General features: G+C 42.1%; 1 protein-coding gene across 1 annotated transcript in view; it reads right to left on the bottom strand.

Moving 5' to 3' along the window:
* Positions 1–23,405, bottom strand: part of LOC121201736 (potassium voltage-gated channel subfamily G member 2-like) — a 91,759-nt gene that overhangs the window by 45,468 nt on the left and 22,886 nt on the right. The window contains exon 2 of the mRNA XM_041067881.2: positions 15,524–16,262. Within this exon, the coding sequence (XP_040923815.2) occupies positions 15,524–16,249 (726 nt within the window). The 5' untranslated portion in view covers positions 16,250–16,262. The remainder of the gene's footprint in view (positions 1–15,523; positions 16,263–23,405) is intronic.

The raw sequence follows: 23,405 nt of genomic DNA, 5'->3' as shown, positions 1-23,405 counted from the left end.
TCAAAATAAAAGCACCAAGCCAAATAATTAGCTTTAATACCAACATGTCTGCCTTTATATGGGTAATTATGATTATTTAAAGATAGATTAACAGTTTAGTAATTACCCACACATGCTACCTCTATGTCCTTTCAAATAAAAGCACCAATGCAATTTATTAGCTTTAACTGCACCGTTTTTGCCTTTGAATGGTTTAATTATGATTATTTAAGACTAATGGACAGTTATGCTATTACCCCAACAACGTTTCCTCTAAATCCTTTCAAAATAAAAGCACCAATTACAATTATTCTTTAATGGCAAGATTGATTAGAACATTTCTGGTTCTGAATACTTACCAACGTTAATGAGACACTTTGAGTTCAGCAAAATAACCACTCACACCTTATTAGGGTGATTTTCATTCTGAAAGGAGCTTAACCTAATTTTTTTCTTTAATAGGGCAATTCTTGCTATTGAATGACATATTATGACTGTCTAATGACTATTTTATAGTTTAGTAATTACTCACACACAACCTCTAAATCCTTTCAAAATAAAAGCACCAATCCGATTTTTAGCTTTAATAGCCCTATTTGTGCTTTTGAATGGGTAATCATGACTGGTTAGTGTGACTGTTTTACAGTTTAGCTATTAAGCACACACAGCCCCTCTACATCCTTTCAAAATAAAAGCCCCAATCCTGATTTTAGCTAAAGATAACAATAGTTCTCTGCTTTCAAAGGTGTATTATGACTAGTTATTTAGACTAATATACTGTTTAAGCAAATACCTGCACAGGCCTTTTCCATATCTTTCTTAAATAAAAGCACCAAATCCGAATTTTTAGCTTTAATAGGACTATTATACTTTTGAATGGGTAATCGTGACTGGTTATTGTTGACTGTTTTACAGTTTAGCTATTAAGCCACACACAGCTTCTCCGCACTCCTTCAAATAAAAGCCCAAATCCCGATATTTTTAGCTAAAGATAGCAATATTTTGCTTTCAACAGGTTTATCATGACTATTATTTAGACTAAAATACTGCACACACAGTTTTCTCCAAATCCTTTCAAAATAAAAGCCCCATCCCAGATCTTTAGCTAAAAGGGCAATATTTCTGCGTTCAGCTGGTGTATTGTTACTAGATGATAAGACAATCTTCATGTTTAGAATTGCCTGCTCAGGTGTCCTCAATATCCTTTCAAAATAAAAGTACCAATCCAAATTTTAGCTTTAATAGCATAAACTCTGTTTTTGAATGGTTAATTGTGACAAGTAATGAGACTATTTTAAAGTTTAGCTATAAACACACACATCTCTAAATCGTTTTAAAAAAAAAGCATTAAACCATTTTTTTTTGCTTTAATAGAATAAATTCTGCTTTTGAATGGTCAATTCAAATTCAGCAATGAGTCTATACCAGTAATTACTGGTTTATTATTACTATTTAATGAAACAATTTAACAATTACTCACACAAGCTTCCTGTAAGTCATTTCAAAATAAGAATACTAAACTTTTAGTGCAACTAACTAAGCTCTAAACCTTTTTGATTTCTGCTTTTGACTGCTTTTTTGTTATTTAGGACAACTTAATGAGCGCTTTTTCCAGTTTACCAAGTTAGGACACACACTTCCTCAAATTACTTTCAAAATAAAAGCACCAATCTAATTATTTAGCCTAAATGTCGCTTTTGTGAATTTGACTAGTTATTATAACCAGTTAATGAAACTATTTACTGTTCAGCAATTATCTGCACACACTTCCTTCAAAGCTTCAACTTTTATCAATTCAAATCCAAATACTTGTTCTGAAGCAAATTTAAGCCGTATTCAATATTTTCAAAACGTTTAGCTATATTTTCAACAAATTAATTAATTGTTTCAGCAGTTTGTTAATTCAGCAAAACTTTTTTGTGTTTCCTCCATATGAAATTGAACTACTTCAGCTTCTTCTGCAAATATTCAGCACTGTTTAATCAATTCCTATTTCTCCTTAGATACATTCAACTATGATTTACATGATTGAGCTATTTCATCTGTTTTAAATGTTTCCAGCAACTCTTCAGGAATATTTTCAGCTTGGAAGCATTCACTGTGCATTTTCTTATGGAAATGCTTTTTCTAGTTATTAGTGGGAGAGCTGAACAGCTCTCACACTATTGAGATCTTCGCTCTTTATTATTATTAGTGGGAGAGCTGAACAGCTCTCACACTATTGAGATCTTCGCTCTTTATTATTATTATTATTATTCTTATTATTTCGCCCCGTTTTCGTCGCTATCTACTTCTCAACGCTTCATCGTAGAATCATCGTTCAACGTCTAAACGTGCGTTCATCGTTAGACGATGCAGGCTATTACTTTTCACGTTTTCAGCTTTTTAAACTTTTAACGTTATTCAACGTGTTTTCGTCGTTTTTTATAATGGTCGTCTATGGGAATCATCGTTCAACTTTCTGTCAACTTCACCTCTTTTCATCAGCGTCTATCATCGTCATACTTTGGCGTAGAAACGTCATTCAACGTCAAAATCATCTATCATCTTTCATCGTTCTCCGTGTAAATCAGCGTCCTCGTATCTTTTATAGTTTTCAAACTGTGAGCGTTTAATATCGTGTGGTTTTTGTTAAATTTTCAGCTTTTCCATTAGTGTGTATTGGCTCTGCTAGAGTGCGTGATGTCACAGCTACAGTGAGAAGGTTGCGCTTTTTTAAGACAGAACTTCTGTCTCTAACTCGTCACTACAGCCACAATTTTTACTCTATCAACGTAATTACTTCACTAAATCGTAGTCATACTTGTCTTCTTTCTAATGATGTGTCTGGATATACCCTCAGACCTATACTTTAGTCGCTATCGACCTCAAAGTGCAGAGAGATCCTGAAATTCTCCCATTGACTCTAATGATAATTTTTGGCAGACGTCTGAGGAGAAAAACAGAGGAGACATATTTTGAAATTGCCACTGTGGCTACAAGCTTTTGTCCTTAAACATAAAATTCACACCATTTGCTCATTGAAGCCTTGGGACTCGTAAAATGAAATAATTTTGTGATAACTATCATGGTTTAGCTGAAACAAGCCTGTTTATACAGGGTGAAACTCTGCTTTTTACAGAGCAGAGTGAGCCTGATTTTCCCGCCTTTCGTCTCCATGGCGACAGCGCAGCTGCAGATTTCATTCACTGACAGGTCAAACTTCTGATGCTCAGTGTAGACAGCAGTTCCATGCTTGTTACTGATTACTCAACTGCACTATTGGATTGTGTAGTAATTAAGCACACACTTCCTCTAAATCCTTTCAAAATAAAAGCACCAAGCCAAATAATTAGCTTTAATAGGCAATATTTCTGCTTTTAGATGGGTAATTATGACTGTTTAAAATATAGATTAACAGTTTAGTAATGACCCACACATGCTTCCTCTACATCCTTTCAAAATAAAAGCACCAATGCCAATTATTAGCTTTAACTGCACTGTTTTTGCCTTTGAATGGGTAATTATGATTATTTAAAGACTAGTTGACAGTTACGCTATTACCCCCACACACATTTCCTCTAATCCTTTCAAATAAAAGCACCAATTACAATTTTTTACTTTTAATGGCAAGATTGATTAGAAAGTTTGTGGTTCTGAATACTAACCAATCGTTAATGAGACTACTTTAGAGTTCAGTAAATAGCCACTCAAACTTATTAGGGTGCTTTTATTCTGAAAGGGCTAAATCTAAATCTTTTGCTTTAATAGGGCTATTGTTTCTATTGAATGATAAATTATGACTATCTAATGACTATTTTTATAATTTAGTAATCACTCACACACAACCTCTAAATCCTTTCAAAATAAAAGCACCAATGTAATTTATTATCTTAAATGGCAAGATTTTTGTTTCTGACTGGTAAATTTTTAATAGTTATAAAACTATTACACAGTTAGGTAATTATTTACAAATACTTTCTTCAAATCAAAAAGATAGTGAGCTTATTTAATGATTGTCAACAATGCACTCTGGTCAACTTTTAATCTTTGACATCTTTTTACCTTGGTCAACTTTTGAGTCATTGTCATATTTTAATCTGTCTTAGTATGACCTTGGTCATCTTTTTAATCATCATGTTTTTAATCGCCATCTTTTGTCATCGTTTTAATCTTTGTCATCCGTTTCCTCGCTTTTTCATCGTTTTGCAGTAGTCAAACTTCTGGATGTAGTCAACTTTTTGACGTCAGCAGCTTAATCAGCGCTTGTCATCGTTGCGGCAGCAGATCAGCCTCTCCCACGTAATTTCTCGAGAAATTACTTTTTCTAGTATATTATTATTCTATTATTTCGCCCCCGTTTTTCGGTCGCTACTCTACTCTCAACGCTTCATCGTAGAAATCATCGTTCAACGTTCTAAACGTGCGTCATCGTTAGACGATGCAGGCTATTACTTTTCACGTTTTCAGCTTTTAAACTTTTAAACGTTATTCAACGTTTTTCGTCGTTTTTTTATAATGTTCGTCTATGGGAATCATCGTTCAACTTCTGTCAACTTCCCTCTTTTCATCAGCGTCTATCATCGTCCATACTTTGGCGTAGAAACGTCATTTTAACGTCACAAAGCATCTATCATCTTTCATCGTTTCTCCGTGTAAATCAGCGTCCTCGTAATCTTTTGTAGTTGTTACAACTTGTGAGCGTTTAAATATGGTGTGTTTTTGTTAAATTTTTCAGCTTTTCCATTAGTGTGTATTGGGTATGTTAGAGTGCGTGATGTCACAGCTACAGTGAGAAGGTGCGCTTTTTGAAGACAGACTTCTGTCTCTAACTCGTCACTACAGCCCAATTTTACTCTATCAACCAGTAATTACTTCACTAAATCGTATCATACTTGTCTTCTTTCTAATGATGTGTCTGGATATACCCTCAGACCTATACTTTAGTCGCTATAGGACTCAAAGTGCAGAGAGATCCCTGAAATTCTCCCATAGACTCTAATGATAATTTTCGGCAGACGTCTGGGGAGAAAAACAGAGGAGACATATTTTGAAATTGCCACTGTGGCTACAAGCTTTTGTCCTCAAACATAAATTCACACCATTTGCTCATTGAAGCCTTGGGACTCGTAAAATGAAATAATTTTGTGATAACTATCATGGTTTAGCTGGAACAAGCCTGTTTATACAGGGTGAAACTCTGCTTTTACAGAGCAGAGTGAGCCTGATTTTCCCGCCTTTCGTCTCCATGGCGACGGCGCAGCTGCAGATTTCACTGACAGGTCAAACTCCTGATGCTCAGTGTAGACAGCAGTTCCATGCTTATTACTGATTACTTCAACTACACTATTGGATTGTGTAGTAATTAAGCACACACTTCCTCTAAATCCTTTCAAAATAAAAGCACCAAGCCAAATAATTAGCTTTAATAGCAATATTTCTAGCTTTTAGATGGGTAATTATGACTATTTAAAGATAGATTAACAGTTTAGTAATTACCCACACATGCTTCCTCTACATCCTTTCAAAATAAAGCACCAATGCCAATTATTAGCTTTAACTGCACTGTTTTTGCCTTTGAATGGGTAATTATGATTATTTAAAGACTAATTGACAGTTACGCTATTACCCCCACACATTTCCTCTAAATCCTTTCAAAATAAAAGCACCAATTACAATTTATTACCTTTAATGGCAAGATTGATTAGAAAGTTTGTGGTTCTGAATACTTACCAATCGTTAATGAGACTACTTTAGAGTTCAGTAAATAGCCACTCAAACTTAATTAGGGTGCTTTTATTCTGAAAGGGCTAAATCTAAAATCTTTTGCTTAATAGGGCTATTCTTGCTATTGAATGATAAATTATGACTATCTAATGACTATTTTATAGTTTAGTAATTGCCCACACACAACCTCTAAATCCTTTCAAAATAAAAGCACTAATGTAATTTCATTACCTTAAATGGCAAGATTTTTGTTTCTGACTGGTAATTTTCTACTTGTTATTAAACTATTACACAGTTAGGTAATGCTTTACAAATACTTTCTTCAAATCAAAAAGATAGTCAGCTTATTTATAATTGTCAACAATGCACCTTGGTCTACTTTTTAATCTTTGACATCTTTTAACATTGGTCAACTGTTGAATCATTGTCATCTCTTTAATATTGTCATAGTATGACCATGGTCATTTTAATCATCATCTTTTTAATCGCCATCTTTTGTCATCGTTTTAATCTTTGTCAACGTTTTCTTGTTTTCATCGTTTTCATCGTTTTGCCGTAGTCAACTTTTGAACGTAGTCAACTTTTTGACGTCAGCAGCTTAATCAGCGTTTGTCATCGTTGCGGCAGCAGATCAGCTCTCCCACGTAATTTCTCGAGAAATTACTTTTTCTAGTTATTCTTATTTTGCCCCGTTTTTCGGTCGCTATCTACTTCTCAACGCTTCATCGCAGAATCATCGTTCAACGTTCTAAACGTGCGTCATCGTTAGACGATGCAGGCTATTACTTTTCACGTTTTCAGCTTTTCAACTTTAGCGTTATTCATCGTTTTTCGTCGTTTTTTTATAATGGTCGTCTATGGGAATCATCGTTCAACTTTTTGTCAACTTGCCTCTTTTCATCAGCGTCTATCATCGTCATACTTTGGCGTAGAAAACGTCATTTTCAAGGTCAAAAGCGTCTATCAATCTTTCAACGTTCTCCGTGTAAATCAGCGTCCTCGTATCTTTTATAGTTTTCGACTTGTGAGCGTTTAAATATCGTGTGGCTATTTGTTAAATTTCAGCTTTTCATTAGTGTGTATTGCGTCTGCTAGAGTGCATGATGTCACAGCTACAGTGAGAAGGTGCGCTTTTTTAAGACAGAACTTCTGTCTCTAACATCGTCACTACAGCCACAATTTTACTCTATCAACGTAATTACTTCACTAAATGGTAGTCATACTTGTCTTCTTTCTAATGATGTTGTCTGGCTTTACCCTTAGACTATACTTTAGTCGCTATCAACCTCAAAGCACAGAGAGATCCTGAAATTCTCCCATAGACTCTAATGATAATTTTGGAGACGTCTGGAGGAGAAAAACAGAGGAGACATATTTTGAAATTGCCACTGTGGCTACAAGCTTTTGTCCTCAAACATAAAATTCACACCATTTGCTCATTGAAGCCTTGGGACTCGTAAAATGAAATAATTTTTGTGATAACTATCATGGTTTAGCTGGAACAAGCCTGTTTATACAGGGTGAAACTCTGCTTTTACAGAGCAGAGTGAGCCTGATTTTCCCCGCCTTTCGTCTCCATGGCGACGGCGCAGCTGCAGATTTCACTGACAGGTCCAAACTCCTGATGCTCAGTGTAGACAGAGCAGTTCCATGCTTATTATTGATTACTCAACTACACTATTGGATTTTTGTAGTAATTAAGCACACACTTCCTCTTAATCCTTTCAAAATAAAAGCACCAAGCCAAATAATTAGCTTTAATAGCAATATTTCTACTTTTAGATAGGTAATTATGACTATTTAAAGATAGATTAACAGTTTAGTAATTACCCACACATGCTTCCTCTACATCCTTTCAAAATAAAAGCACCAATGCCAATTATTAGCTTTAACTGCACTGTTTTTGCCTTTGAATGGGTAATTATGATTATTTAAAGACTAATTGACAGTTACGCTATTACCCCCACACATTTCCTCTAAATCCTTTCAAAATAAAAGCACCAATTACAATTTATTACCTTTAATGGCAAGATTGATTAGAAAGTTTGTGGTTCTGAATACTAACCAATCGTTAATGAGACTACTTTAGAGTTCAGTAATAGCCACTCAAACTTATTAGGGTGCTTTATTCTGAAAGGGCTAAATCTAAATCTTTTGCTTTAATAGGGCTATTCTTGCTATTGAATGATAAATTATGACTATCTAATGACTATTTTATAGTTTAGTAATTGCCCACACACAACCTCTAAATCCTTTCAAAATAAAAGCACCAATGTAATTTATTACCTTAAATGGCGAGATTTTCGTTTCTGACTGGTAAATTTCTACTAGTTATTAAACTATTACACAGTTACGTAATCATTTACAAATACTTTCTTCAAATCAAAAAGATAGTGAGCTTATTTATGATTGTCAACAATGCACTCTGGTCAACTTTTTAATCTTTGACATCTTTTTACCTTGGTCAACTTTTGAGTCATTGTCATATTTTAATCTTGTCTTAGTATGACCTTGGTCATCTTTTTAATCATCATCTTTTTAATCGCCATCTTTTGTCATCGTTTTAATCTTTGTCATCGTTTTCTCGTTTTCATCGTTTTGCCGTAGTTACCTTTTGGATGTAGTCAACTTTTTGACGTCAGCAGCTTAATCAGCGTTTGTCATCGTTGCGGCAGCAGATCAGCTCTCTCACGTAATTTCTCAAGAAATTACTTTTTCTAGTTATTAGTGGGAGAGCTGAACAGCTCTCACACTATTGAGATCTTCGCTCTTTATTATTATTATTTCGCCCTGTTTTTCGGCCGCTATCTACTTCTCAACGCTTTATCGTAGAATCGCGTTCAACTTTCTAAACGTGTGTCATCTTTAGGAGATGTGGGCTATTACTTTTCACGGTTTTCAGCTTTTCAACTTTTACGTTATGCACTTTTTCGGCGTTTTTTTATAATGGTCGTCTATGGGAAGTCATCGTTCAAACTTTTGTCAACTTCCCTCTTTTCATCAGCGTCTATCATCGTCATACTTTGGCGTAGAAACGTCATTTCAAAGTCAAAGCGTCTCATCTCTTTCTCAACGTTCTCCGTGTAAATCAGCGTCCTCGTATCTTTATACGTTTTCGACTTGTGAGCGTTTAAATATCGTGTGGGTTTTTTTTGTTAAATTTTCAGCTTTTCCATTAGTGTGTATTGCGTCTTGCTAGAGTGCGTGATGTCACAAGCTACAGTGAGAAAGGTGCGCTTTTTAAGACAGAACTTCGGTCTCTACTCGTCACTACAGCCACAATTTTTTACTCTATCAACTAATTACTATCACTAAATCGTAAGTCATACTTGGTCTTCTTTCTAATGATGTGTCTGGCTATACCCTCAGAACCTATACTTTAGTCGCTATCGAACCTCAAAGGCAGAGAGATCCCTGAAATTCTCCCATAGACTCTAATGATAATTTTCGGCAGACGTCTGGGGAGAAAAACAGAGGAGACGATATTTTGAAATTGCCACTGTGGCTACAAGCTTTTGTCCTTAAACATAAAATTCACACCATTTGCTCATTTAAGCCTTGGGACTCGTAAAATGAAATAATTTTTGTGATAACTAATATGGTTTAGCTGGAACAAGCCTGTTTATACAGGGTGAAATTCTGCTTTTACAGAGCAGAGTGAGCCTGATTTTCCCGCCTTTCGTCTCCATGGCGACGGAGCAGCTGCAGATTTGACTGACAGGTCAAACTCCTGATGCTCAGTGTAGACAGCAGTTCCATGCTTATTACTGATTACTCAACTGCACTATTGGATTGTGTAGTAATTAAGCACACACTTCCTCTAAATCCTTTCAAAATAAAAGCATCAATGCCAATTATTAGCTTTAACTGCACTGTTTTTGCCTTTGAATGGGTAATTGTGATTATTTAAAGACTAATTGACAGTTACGCTATTACCCCCACACATTTCCTCTAAATCCTTTCAAAATAAAAGCACCAATTACAATTTATTACCTTTAATGGCAAGATTGATTAGAAAATTTGTGGTTCTGAATACTTGCCAATCGTTAAAGAGGCTACTTTAGAGTTCAGTAAATAGCCACTCAAACTTATTAGGGTGCTTTTATTCTGAAAGGGCTAAATCTAAATCTTTTGCTTTAATAGGGCTATGTTTGCTATTGAATGATAAATTATGACTATCTAATGACTATTTTATAGTTTAGTAATCGCCCACACACAACCTCTAAATCCTTTCAAAATAAAAGCACCAATGTAATTTATTATCTTAAATGGCAAGATTTTTGTTTCTGACTGGTAAATTTTACTAGTTATTAAACCATTACACAGGTTTTTATTTACAAATACTTTCTTCAAATTAAAAAGCTAGTCAGCTTATTTATGATTGTCAACAATGCACTCTGGTCAACTTTTTAATCTTTGATATATTTTTTACCTTGGTCAACTTTTGAATCATTGTCATATTTTAATCTTGTCTTAGTATGACATTGGTCATCTTTATAATCATCATCTTTTTAATCGCCATCTTTTGTCATTGTTTTATTCTTTGTCAACGTTTTCTCGTTTTCATGGCTTTGCCGTAGTCAACTTTTGGACGTAGTCAACTTTTTTGACGTCAGCAGCTTAATCAGCGTTTGTCATCATTGCGGCAGCAGATCAGCTCTCCCACGTGATTTCTCGATAAATTACTTTTTCTAGTTACATATAGCTTGTGTAATATAGCCATTATCTTTGTAGGACTATTACAATAATACAATTTACAACAAAGGTTGTCACGGCGCTCTAGGTAGCGGACCCACACGCACAGCGGAGACAAGGCTCAGTGAACAACAAGGGTTTATTCGAGCTCGTGGTCAGGCAGGCAAGGGTCGGTACACAAAGGCGGTGGTTACAGTACAGACAGGGATTAGGCAGTCGGTGGTCAGAAGGCAGGCTTAGGTCGGACTTACGGCAAGGCGGTATCACAGGTGAGGCGGATGGCAAGGTCAGGAAAAACAGGATCGGTAACAAAACAAGGGATGAAGTAACGCTGGATTGCTGGCAATAACACACAAAGACAATCTGGCAAAGTGCTGGGCTTAGAGGTGGTGCTTAAATACTAATGAAAACACAGGTGAGTAATGATTGATAGAATACAGCTGGTGATATCACGTGACTGCAAAGTAAAGCTAAAACATAAGTGACAAGACAAAACCGGAAGTATAAGAAAATAAAGCAGGAAGTGAGTCCAGACTGTGACAGAACTCCCCCCTCACGGGCGAATTCCCAGGCGCCCCAAAACGCGCAAGGCAGACTAGCAGGGTGGGTGGAGGGAGGACAGGAGGCGGGCCAAAACAAAACACAAGGCATGAATAACAGAAAACAGAACCGAGTCCATGAGAGTGAAGTCCATGAATAATGAGTCCATGACGGGGGAAATACAAAGTCCAGAAACCTCCTCAAGGAGGGTGTATGCGAGGAAAGTCTCGGTCGTGCAGCCGCCAGGCTGGCGGTCGGCAATGGCGGAGCCTGCGCCATCGTCGAGGCAGGAAACAGCGACCTCCAGGTAGGTGGTCGCCTCCGGAACCGGCCAGCCGAGGTGGCCGACGACGCAGGAGGCAGCGCCATCCCTGCCACAGGATTCGCCAAGGACCTGGCCCTCTGTCAGGCAGGTGAGGCAGGAGCCGGCGGAAGCCGGGAACAGCGACGGAGACAGGTGTGGAGACAAAACCGGAACCAGGGGCAGACGTGGAGACAAGGCTGGGACCAGAGGCGAGGACAGATGTGGCGGCGAGGCTGGGACCAGAGACGAGGACAGACGTGGAGACGAGGCTGGGACCAGAGACGAGGACAGACGTGGAGACATGGCCGGAGCCGGGCCACCAGGAGCCGATGCTGACGTGGCCGGCGCCGGGCCACCGGGAGCGGAGACAGGCGTGGCCGGGACCGGACCCCCATGAGCAGAGACGAGCGTGTCCGGGACCGGACCACCGGGAGCTGAGACGAGCGTGTCCGGGACCGGACCACCAGGAGCAGAGACGAGCGTGACCTGGACCGGACCACCAGGAGCAGAGACGAGCGTGACCGGGACCGGACCACCGGGAGCTGAGACGAGCGTGTCCGGGACCGGACCACCAGGAGCAGAGACGAGCGTGACCGGGATCGGACCACCAGGAGCAGAGACGAGCGTGGCCGGGACCGGACCACCAGGAGCTGAGACGAGCGTGGCCGGGACCGGACCACCAGGAGCTGAGACGAGCGTGGCCGGGACCGGACCACCAGGAACTTCACCTGCACACATTGGCTCAAAAAACACAGGGACCAGGAGCGGACCGACCACCTTCTCCGGGAGGTCGACAGGAGACAGAGCTGGACCGACCTCCTTCGGGAGGTCGGCAGGAGGTCGGTCGGCAGGGGCTGCAACAGGCGCTGCGGCGGGAGCGACCCCCACCTGGTCAGGAACTGCGGCCTCCGAGGAGCCGACAGTGGCAGGAACTAGAACTGCGGCCTCCGAGGAGCCGACAGTGGCAGGAACTAGCACTGCGGCCTCCTCTGAGGAGCCGACAGGAACTAGAACGGCGTCCTCCTCCGAGGAGCCGACAGGAACTAGAGCGGCGTCCTCCTCCGAGGAGCCGATAGCGGCAGGAACTAGAACGGCGTCCTCCTTCGAGGAGCCGACAGCGGCAGGAACTAGAACGGCGTCCTCCTCCGAGGAGCCGACAGGAACTAGAACGGCGTCCTCCTCCGAGGAGCCGACAGGAACTAAAACGGCGTCCTCCTCCAAGGAGCCGACAGGAACTGGAACGGCGTCCTCCTTCGAGGAGCCGACAGGAACTAGAACGGCGTCCTCCTCCGAGGACCCGACAGGAACTAGAACGGCGTCCTCCTCCGAGGAGCCGACAGGAACTAGAACGGCCGCTACTTGGCCGACGGGAACAGGGACTGGAACGGCCTCTACTTGGCCGACGGGAACAGGAACTGAGGCCTGGTGTGGCTGGCCAGGGGTGTCCACTAGCTGGCGCAAAGATGGAGCCTGAGCTTGGCGCGGCGGGGTCGAGGCGTGAGCTTGAGCCGGAGCTGGAGCTTGAGCCTGACGTGGCTGAGCTGAGGCCTGAGCTTGACGTGGCTGAGCTGAGGCTTGCGCTGCTGCAGGCTGAGCTGAGGCTCGAGCTTGACGTGGCTGAGCTGAGACTTGAGCTTGACGTGGCTGAGCTGAGGCTTGAGCTGCTGCAGGCTGAGCTGAGGCTTGAGCCTGACGTGACTGAGCTGAGGCTTGAGCTTGACGTGGCTGTGCTGGGGCATGAGCTGGAGCTTGAGCTTGGCATGGCTGAGGTGAGGCTAGGGCGGGAGTTGCTGCAGCCAGAGACGCAGGAGACGCTGCAGCCAGAGACGCTGGGACCAGTGATGCAGCCAGAGACGCTGGGGCCAGCGATGCAGGCTTAGACGCAGGAACGGGTGCCGGCTTAGACGCAGGAACGGGTGCAGGCTTAGACGAATGAACGGCCACTGCTGGCGGAGAGGGCCGCTTGATTCCAGTGACCGAGTCTTCTGGAGCCTGGACAGGAGAATCCGTCTGTCGTCGACGCCGTCTGGACCTCCGACGACTAGCTGTGGGCTTCACCTCCTCAACCGCCAGGGCTGAAGCAGGAGCTGGGGCCACGGTACGGACGGAATTGGACTGGGGAACTATGGCGGTAGCGTGGGCATGGACTTGGGCCGATGAGCTGGTGTCTGGAACGGGAGCTGGGTCTGCCTGAGCGGCGTCTGGAGCAGGGACTGGATCTGCCTGAGTGGCAACAGGAGAGTGAGCTTGGCTCGACTGAGCGGCGACAGGAACGTGAGCTTGACTCGACTGAGCGGCGACAGGAACGTGAGCTCGGCTCGACTGAGCGGCGACAGGAACGTGAGCTTGACTCGACTGAGCAGCGACGGGAACGTGAGCTTGGCTTGACTGAGCGACGACAGGCTCTCTCTCCAGTGAAGCAGGAACAGCTGATGAGACGCTGGCGGGCGACGCGCGCAGAGCGCGTGCCAAATCCCTCCGCACTGCCTGGAGCCTCTCGAAAAGCGTCTGCACTCCCGGGTAGTCAAGCCACCAGAATTCCTCCTCCAGGATAGCAATAGCCTGTTTTATGACGCGGAGCCGCACCTTCAGACTGGGGGCTTCCGCGAAATTCTTCGCAAGCTCCTCGAAGCACCAGCGGAGGTCCTCCGGCAGCCTCGAGCAGGTAAACACCATCGCGACTCTGCGTTGTCCAAGTACACAAAACAAAAAACCCTTGCAGACCTTAAACAGATGCAAGACGCCGGCTGGGTCCAAGTCTGGCCAGATTGTACTGTCACGGCGCTCTAGGTAGCGGACCCACACGCACAGCGGAGACAAGGCTCAGTAAACAACAAGGGTTTATTCGAGCTCGTGGTCAGGCAGGCAAGGGTCGGTACACAAAGGCGGTGGTTACAGTACAGACAGGGATTAGGCAGTCGGTGGTCAGAAGGCAGGCTTAGGTCGGACTTACGGCAAGGCGGTATCACAGGTGAGGCGGATGGCAAGGTCAGGAAAAACAGGATCGGTAACAAAACAAGGGATGAAGTAACGCTGGATTGCTGGCAATAACACAACACAAAGACAATCTGGCAAAGTGCTGGGCTTAGAGGTGGTGCTTAAATACTAATGAGAACACAGGTGAGTAATGATTGATAGAATACAGCTGGTGATATCACGTGACTGCAAAGTAAAGCTAAAACAAAAGTGACAAGACAAAACCGGAAGTATAAGAAAATAAAGCAGGAAGTGAGTCCAGACTGTGACAAAGGTAACATTGTCTTTTTCTATATAGGAGGGCTCATCCCAGTTACCAACATGCAAAGAGGTATGTACATTTACCAACAGTAAGATAATTTCTTAAGCAATAGAAGATTTTAATTGGTAGATTTTATATTTTGAATTGTTACAATGTTTATCTGTTTTTGTAAACGTTGTGACCTACATAATACATAAAGTTATGCTGCAGCACAAGAATGCCCTGCTGCAGCACACTTCCATCACTCTATCATACCATACCATTTTCTTTAATTAGCCTTAGTATTTAAGGTGCACCCTCTCTGATGTTGTTCGAGAGAGGTTTTGGTCTGTTTTTTCACTTGGATTTATACTTTGCCTCGTCCCTAAAGCTGGTACGCAAGAGCAGACCTGGCACCACGCAAACCACGCTGATCTCTCTAAGTTTGGCAGTATAATACTTGACTCCTCCAGAAATTACAGGAGGAAGAAAGGAGCAAGGGACTGCCAGCAGCTAAACTAGGAGGCTCCGCACCGGCTAAAGGGCCCTGGCTAACTGGCCTGTTTTGAAGCAGATACCATTATCACTAAAAGAGGCAGAGGATAAGCTAAACATTACACACATCAAGCACTGAACAGAGGGAGAGAAGGAAGCTTTAGCAGGAAGATAAGCTAGGTGCTAAGCTAGCAGAGATAACACTAGATAACTTTGAAGATTATCAGGACGAGTATTACAAGCTTGCTTGCCCGTCAACGGCCCCCTGAGAGGGGGGCAGAGCCAGCCTGCTGATGCAAAACTTCTCTGCCCGCCATTATTTTTCCTTGCATACAGTACTTGTACAGCACTAAAATTCAAACACAAAATAACACCGATCAACACATGAGTCAATGGGGTGAGGCCACTTCAGGACCCAGACGGAAGAAGAAAAAAAGCTTGAGTAGCAAGCTTGCTTTGCGACTCTCAGCAGTCGCTACCAGATATAACCCGATATTGTTTAAAAAATTGTTTATTCGGTGAGAGTGAAGACTAAACTAGACGTAACAGCAACAAATCCAAATAACTGAAAATTATCTTGCACATACCTTGGTGTCTTCCTGATCTGACATAGTGCTGATGCACAGACTAACCACGGTGACTGCGACCATGATGACAGACAGTAAGGCAAAAACCTTTCCTGCTAAGCCTGAGTGAGGGTTCTCAACTGCTTCTCCCAGCATATGGAACAGGCTGCCCTCTGTCCCAAGAGCTCTCAGTGCCATTCTCTTCTCCCGCCACTCATCTTCTTTGCGCTTCTGCTCAACCAGATCCTCCACAGAAGACATCATGCGGTGGTGGCAGCAGGGTTCCATCTGTTCCACATCAATTTCCCAGTACATGAGTTCAGTGTGTAAAGCCACATTGCAGACCTCCTGAAGCAGACGTAGCTTACCCTTTGCCAGGAAACTGAAGATGGCTCGAAAGGCTAATGGGTCACGGTCAAAGAAGAATTCGTGTCTTATTGTGTCATAGTCATCACAAACCTCTGTTATCTCCCTGAGGGTAGTGCAGGAGCACAGACGTTTCAGGCGGCTATTGGGAAAATCTTCCAGAGTGCTCTGGGGAAACACAAATCGGATGCCTCCTACATTGATGAGGGTCTGCTGTGAAGCATCATGGTCACAATAAAATGCTTCTGCTTTAGGGATCTGTCGAGCACGATGGAAATACATGCCTTTGACTGTATTGGTCCCCGTGTCAATGAAGACATGGTTGTAGCTGTCTTCAGTACTAAAGGAAAGGTCATCAAATCCAGCACCGATAATGGCCATGGTGACAAATCCTCTGAAATAATAGAAAACATTGGTTCATACAACTTCTACTTGTTTATTTTATTACAAAATTGTACATACTAATGCACATTGGTCCAATAATAATATGAAGAGCTCCAAAAATATGCTTTTTCATACAGATAATGATGCAAATATTTATGTAAAACATGTTAGGCCTTAGCCTTGGTCTGCTTCTGCAAAGTTTTCCTTCATTTCAGTATCCACTGCTGTTACTTTGCAGATGACTTTTTTAAAATTGAAGCTCCTCTGTTTCTCTTACTATTTACAATTGCTATTTACTTAATATGATTCTATACCTACACCAATAACATCAACAGGTCTGCAGGTCTTCCACATATAAAATATTATTATTATTAATATTGTTATTACCTATCCTCCTGAGACCCAGCCTTTACATTTATGTCCTCTGTGGTGGACATTGATTTTTGAGCTATACATTTTGACTCATTTGAGCTACCCTACTAAGTCCTGGTGTGGTCTATACTGTAGAGGTCATCCTGGTCTTTCCAATGATATCTCATGTGTTTGGGTGGGATCAGGGGAACTTTGTTGTTTGTTTTTATGCTGAGACAGAATGCATTTACTGGGAAAAGAGAAAAGGTAAGTCAAATATTGTTAAGATATTGTTATTTTACTATAATAATCACATATTTCCTTGTTCATGAACATGTCATATAAATTGGAGTAAAAGGTCAGTTAAACGTTTTGCCATTTAACAGGCAAAACAGGCAGAACTGAGGCAGAAAGTACCGAATTGTTGAGGAAGTTTCAGATCTGAAATTGTCAGATGAGAAAATTTAGGTTTCTTCTGCTGGAGAAGAGAAAGCTCAGAGAATGAGGCAGGAGGCACATCAGATCAGAAAACTGACACAATGAACAGGAAAACTGTCATCTTATGACAGATGAATAGATAAATAGATTGATACATACATAAGATTATGTATTTTGACATCCAAGAATCATTATTTTACGGTAAATCCGTTCCATTGTCGATTACAGTGGACCTGCTGTAAAATCAAGAATCAAAACATTTTTATAAAATTCAAAATTATAAGTTGTTTCTCCATAGAGGCAGGAAATCACAAAAAATTTAATTGAAAGATACTGTTTTTTGGTTCTATGATATTAATGAGACAGAAAACAGTTTCTACTTAAAAAGTAACAATCATAGAAACAGTGGTGACAGAATTGTTACTAAAACAGAAGCACAGATGACAGTAAAGAGAAAAACAATTAATAACAAATGTGCTCTGCTGAGGAGTTTGTTGGTTGGCTAGTTTGTTAATTGTAACAACAACAACAACAACAACAACAACAACAACAATAATATTAATAACACAATTGTTAGAATAGAATTTCAACAGTAATTAAATTTTAACCTGAAACAAGTACTTTTGTTCTATTTTTTGGCATTCATTGTATGTTGTATTTGTTGTTGTTTGAATTCTGTAAAGTCCTTAAGATTCGTTTTGTTTTGAATTGCTGCAATAAAATAAAGCAAGTCATAATGTCCATAGAGAAAACCACTTGTTTACTCAGTAAATTCAACTCAATTCAACTCAACTACTATATAAAAATCAATTAGGGGAATTTCATCTTTGTTTAAAATGTTATTCATTTTTTTTTCCTTAATTAAAAGAAAACTGCAACAATTTCCAATGGGAGTTGACCAAAACAATCTCGGGTAGTATTAAAGAATGAACACTCAGATTACTCCATATTTTTATACAGAAAAATTCTCATTCATTCCTCTGCCAAGACACGGTGGCAGATTGTTTGCCATGGGCTCACCCACTACAACTAGTCCTTCCTGGTTTTCTCTGTACTTTAGAGGGGGGACAGAGCCAGCCTGCTGATGCAAAACTTCTCTGCCCGCCATTATTTTTCCTTGCATACACGTACAGCACTAATATTCAAACACAAAATAACACAGATCAATACATCAATTCATGGGGTAAGGCCACTTCAGGACCCAGATGGCCCCACAGCCTCCGGATGAGTACGATGGAAGTCCCCCCCTCCGGGCCTGAAGCCAGGTGCGGCAGCAGCACTGCAACAGGGCATGCGCTGAAGGAACATGGATCTCTTTCTCCAACAAAGGGAACAAGGGAGGCTCAAAACCATAGGCAGGGACCAGGAGGTAGGGTCTTTGGATGCGAGGAGACGCCGGCCCGACCTCCAACTGTTGGTTGGGTCTCTCCGCTTGCCGATTAAATTCGGGATGGTAGCCTGAGGAGAGACTGACCTCAGCGCCCAGTAGGGAACAGAATTCGCGCTAAAAGCGAGACATGAATTGTGGACCTGTTTGACCTCGGTCAAAGACAATGTCACAGGGAAACCACGCAGTCGAAACAGATGGTCCAACATGATCTGAGCTGTTTGTTTAGCCGAAGGACGCTTGGACAGGGGAATGAAATGAGTTAGCCTGTAGAACTGGTCCACCACTGTCAGGCTGACTGTATTACCGTAGGAAGGTGGCAGGCCGGTCACGAAGTGACCTCCCTTTCCTTCGCCCTCTAACTGTGACCACGGTCGGTGGGCGAAGGAAACCAGCTGGACGTTAACAGGAGGTCTTGTGCATGGAACAAGTGTGACAGCCGGCAACGTCTGTCCTCATGAACGGCCACCAGAAAAACTGCCCATAACGAACGTTGTCCAAGGAGCCCCGGGATGGCAACTGACGGAGGCGGTGTAGGCCCAGTGGATACCCTCTCCACGGAGATCTGGAGGAATGAACAGACGGTTAGGCGGGCCCGCAGAAGGTACCGGCAGCCCCTGGATGGCATCTTTGACGCGTTGCTCCACAGGCCAGGACAGAGCTCCAACCAGGCAGCCAGCAAGCAGGACGCTCTCAGGTTCTGCCGGTTTGATGTTTTTGGACCCTGGGCGATAAGACAGGTGGAAATTAAACCGGCTGAAAAACAGAGCCCAGCGAGCCTGGAGGGAATTCAGCCTCTTGGTAGTCTTAATGTATTCCAAATTTTTATGGTTTGTGTAGACCAGAAACGGTTGTTCCGCTCCCTCCAGCCAATGCCGCCATTCCTCTAGGGCCACTTTCACAGCAAGCAATTTGTGGTTGCCAATCTCGTAGATCTTTTCGGGCGATGACATAAAGGCCACCTTCGGAAGGGATCCCTTTGTGAGAGCACCATGCACACTCCAGAATTGGATGTGTCAACTTCCACAATAAACTGGTCGGACGGGTCAGACATGCACGGGATGGGCGCGGAGACGAAGTATATAGGCAGGGTCCACCTCTGGAGACCAGAAAAATTGTGACCTGGGTGAGCTAAGTGCATGGAGAGGTGAAGCGATACTACTGAACCTGCGGATGAAGGGCCGATAGAAGTTGGTAAAACCCACGAACTATTGCACGTCCCGTCGGCATTGTGGCACCAGCCACTCCTCCACTGCCCGTGTCTTGACTTGTCCCGGCGAGACAACCCTAGGAAAGACGCTGAGGGCACGTGAAACTCACACTTCTCTGCCTTGACATACAACTTATGCTCTAGTAGACGCTTTGGGATTTGTCGGACATGCAAGCGATGCTGCTTTTCTGTGCGAGAAAAGACAAGATGTCATCCAGATAAACACAAAAATGTTGACCATGGGACCCAAGATGTCATTATCAAAGGACAGAAAAACAGCTGGGGCATTGGATAAACCGAAAGGCATGACGAAATACTCAGTGTCTATATGGCGAGTTAAAGGCAGTTTTCCACTCATCTCCCTCTCTAATCCGTACCAGATGATATGCGTTGCGGAGGTCTAGTTTAGTGAACCACTTGGCCCCAGATAGCAGCTCAAATGCAGATGACAGCAGGGGAAGAGTATAGGAGTGCCGAATGGTGATGTCGTTGGGACCCCGATATTCAATACATGGTCAGAGGGAGCTGTCCTTCTTATCCAAGAAAAAAAAGCCGGCTCTAGCTGGGGACGATTAGGGACAGATAAGGCCGGGGGCTAACGCTGTGTCGAGGTACTCCTTCATGGCCTATCTCTCCTCCTTCCTTTGACCTTACAGCAGCTGGAAAGAAAACTTACTATAGCATATAACAGAGGAGAACAGTCACCTTGATCCTGGTCCAACAGGTTGACTGTCTTGTAGATGATGCTGCAGCTTCTCTACATACAATATTACCCACAGTGGCACTTCTTTAGAAGGCAGTGAATCAGAGGAGGTTAGCTCCGTGATATAACTCAGAGATCCACAGCCTAAAGCACAGGACCAGACAACTAGAAAGACAGTGGCGTTCCAACAAAATAAATGTAAACTGCATTGCATGGAAGGACAGTCCAATAATATATAAAAAGCACTTTGTGCTGCTAGAAAAACACATTATTCCTCCTTAATTGAGTAAAACAACAACAACCCCAGGCTTCTTTTCAGCACTGTAGCCAGGCTGACTAAGAGTCATAGCTGTGTTGAGCCTACTATTTCCCTAAATCTCAGCAGTAATGAGTTTATGAACTACTTTACTAACAAAATTATCACCATTAGAGACATTCAGCAGCGACTTCCTCCAAATGACAGAAATGACTGTCTAGATCAATCAACGTTAAATTTATCAAGTCCTCTGTCTTACCTAGACAGCTTCTTCCCCATAACTCATATGGAGTTAACCGCAATAATCAACTTTTCCAAGTCGTCCACTTGTCTTTTAGATCCAATCCCAACCAGATTACTCAAAGAAGTTCTACCTTTAATCAGCTCCATAACAACAATTATCTGACCACCTGAGTGGGAATAAACTGTACAAAGATTTTCATTCAGGATTCAGAAAACATCATAGCACCGAAACAGCTCTGGTTAGAGTCACTAATGATCTTCTATTAGCTTCGGACAATGGCCTAGTTTCTGTCCTTGTCCTGTTAGATCTTAGTGCTGCATTTGATACAATTGATCATAACATTCTATTACAGACACTAGAACATAGAATCGTAATTAAAGGAACAGCAGTGGGATGGTTTAAATCCTATTTGTTGAACAAATTCCAGTATGTTCATGTTAATGACAAATTCTCCACATGCACAAGTATTAGCTATGGAGTACCACAGGGTTCTGTGCTTGGTAGTTGATTAAAACACATCAAAACCTGGATGTTCCAAAACTGCCTTCAACTAAATAAATAAAACTGAAATTTTTATTGTTGGGCCTAAAAATCAGTGTCTCCCACACTATTGAGTCAGATAGACACCCTAGATAGCATAACATTAGCTTCAGATTCTGCTGTAAGGAACCTTGGTGTCATCTTTGACCAGGATCTCTCTTTTACATAATACATTGAATAAATCTCCATCTTTCATCTTAGAAATACAGCTAACTATCAGAAGCATCCTCTCTCAGAGCGATGCAGAGAAACTGATCCATGCATTTGTTACCTCTAGGCTGGACTACTGTAACTCCTTACTCATAGGATGTCCTAACAGCCCCTTAAAAAGCCTACAGCTAATTCAAAATGCTGCAGCCAGAGTCCTGACAGGACTTAGAAAGAGAGATCGCATTTCTCCTACATTAGCTTCTCTGCACTGGCTGCCTGGAAAATGTAGGATAGAATTTAAAATTCTCCTACTCACTTACAAAGTGCTCAGTGATAAAGTTCCTTCTTATGGCTTAAAGACCTTATAGTTCCTTATGCTCCCAGCAGAACACTTCTCAGAGCACTGGGCTACTTGTGGTTCCTAGAGTCTGTAAATGTAGAACAGGAGGCAGAGCTTTTAGCTACCAAGTTTCTTTCCTGTGGAACCAGCTCCCTCTTCAGGTTCGAGAAGCTGACACACTCTCCACCTTGAAGATCAGGCTTAAAACCTTTCTTTTTGAGCAAGTTTATAGTTGATAATAGAAGTGCAAGTCACAAACAAACAAAAAGATGAAAAGCAACACCATTAACAAGAAACACACCAACATTAACAGGAAACACAACGACAGAACAGAAAACGCACCAACATTAAAAGGAAACATAACGCCATAAACAAAAAACACAACAACATTAACAACAAAAAAACGACAACATTAACAGAAAACACACCAACATTAACAGAAAACACGACAGCATTAACAGGAAGCACAACAACATTAACAGAAAGCACAACAACATTAACAGGAAACACGACAACATTAACAGAAAACACACCAACATTAACAGAAACAACACCAACATTTCAACATTACAGAAAGGGTAGGGACCAGGTTTCAGATTGGTCACAAACTAAGTCAGTCAAACTTTTAATTCCTGTTTTTACCTGCGAGCTAAAAATGGGGCTATGCTGCACTAATTAAAATATTAAGGGCTATTTAAGGAAGGGTTTTATCAGAGGCGGGTTTCATAGAAACGTTGCTGCCATGTACAGCTGCTTGGAGACCAAATAACGTGGTTGGTGCCTGGATAGAAGCCTAAAACAAAGCTGTGTTTAAATGTTTGGTGAACTGAATCCGCAAGGATCTCTAACTCACTGATCGTTTGGTAGACAGACTTACTATTTAATGAGGCCAAACTAAGTACTGTACTGTATGGCGCAGCTTATATACTGAGCTGAAACTTGTCCAAGTGCCTTGTTCCGTAGCCAAACAGCTATTTAGTTCCGCAAAGTCCTAAAAAGATCGCTCTTTCCTCATCTTATTAAAGAGTAGTGTAGTATATTTGTGTCATATCATATATTATTATATAGGTAGTGAACAATCTGTTCTGGTCATGTTAAGGTGCAGTGACTGTTCCGCAACCCTTGTAGTTTGGCAGGGTCGTTGTGTGGGGAGTGTCTGGGATAGACTCCAGGAAACAGACATTTACATTTACTTTTAGCAGTAAAGTTGATCATTGCTTATGAGAGAAATACAGAGAGTAGATGGGTTCATGTGTGTCCTCAGTGACTGGGGTTGAAGAGCTTGCTAAAACTGGGTTCGCAGAGTCTGGTGTTGCCTATTGCCTTATCTGAGCTGAAATAACACTGCCCAGCGACAGGACTTTCCGAGTAGCTGAGAGAAGCATCTACACGTCCTTAGTTGGACATGTGGAGAGATGTTAGGTGGTGGTTAAAAGCAGGCCTTTACAGGCTGTGGTTTTCAGAGCGCTTCGCAGAGGGTCCGCTGGTAGCACACAGCTGACTTTTTCCGACCTTTCAGTTCTCTCTGCAGAGG

The sequence above is a fragment of the Betta splendens genome, chromosome 16 (genome assembly GCF_900634795.4).
Source record: "Betta splendens chromosome 16, fBetSpl5.4, whole genome shotgun sequence".
NCBI lineage: Eukaryota > Metazoa > Chordata > Actinopteri > Anabantiformes > Osphronemidae > Betta > Betta splendens.
This window is presented reverse-complemented; position numbering and strand designations above follow the sequence as displayed.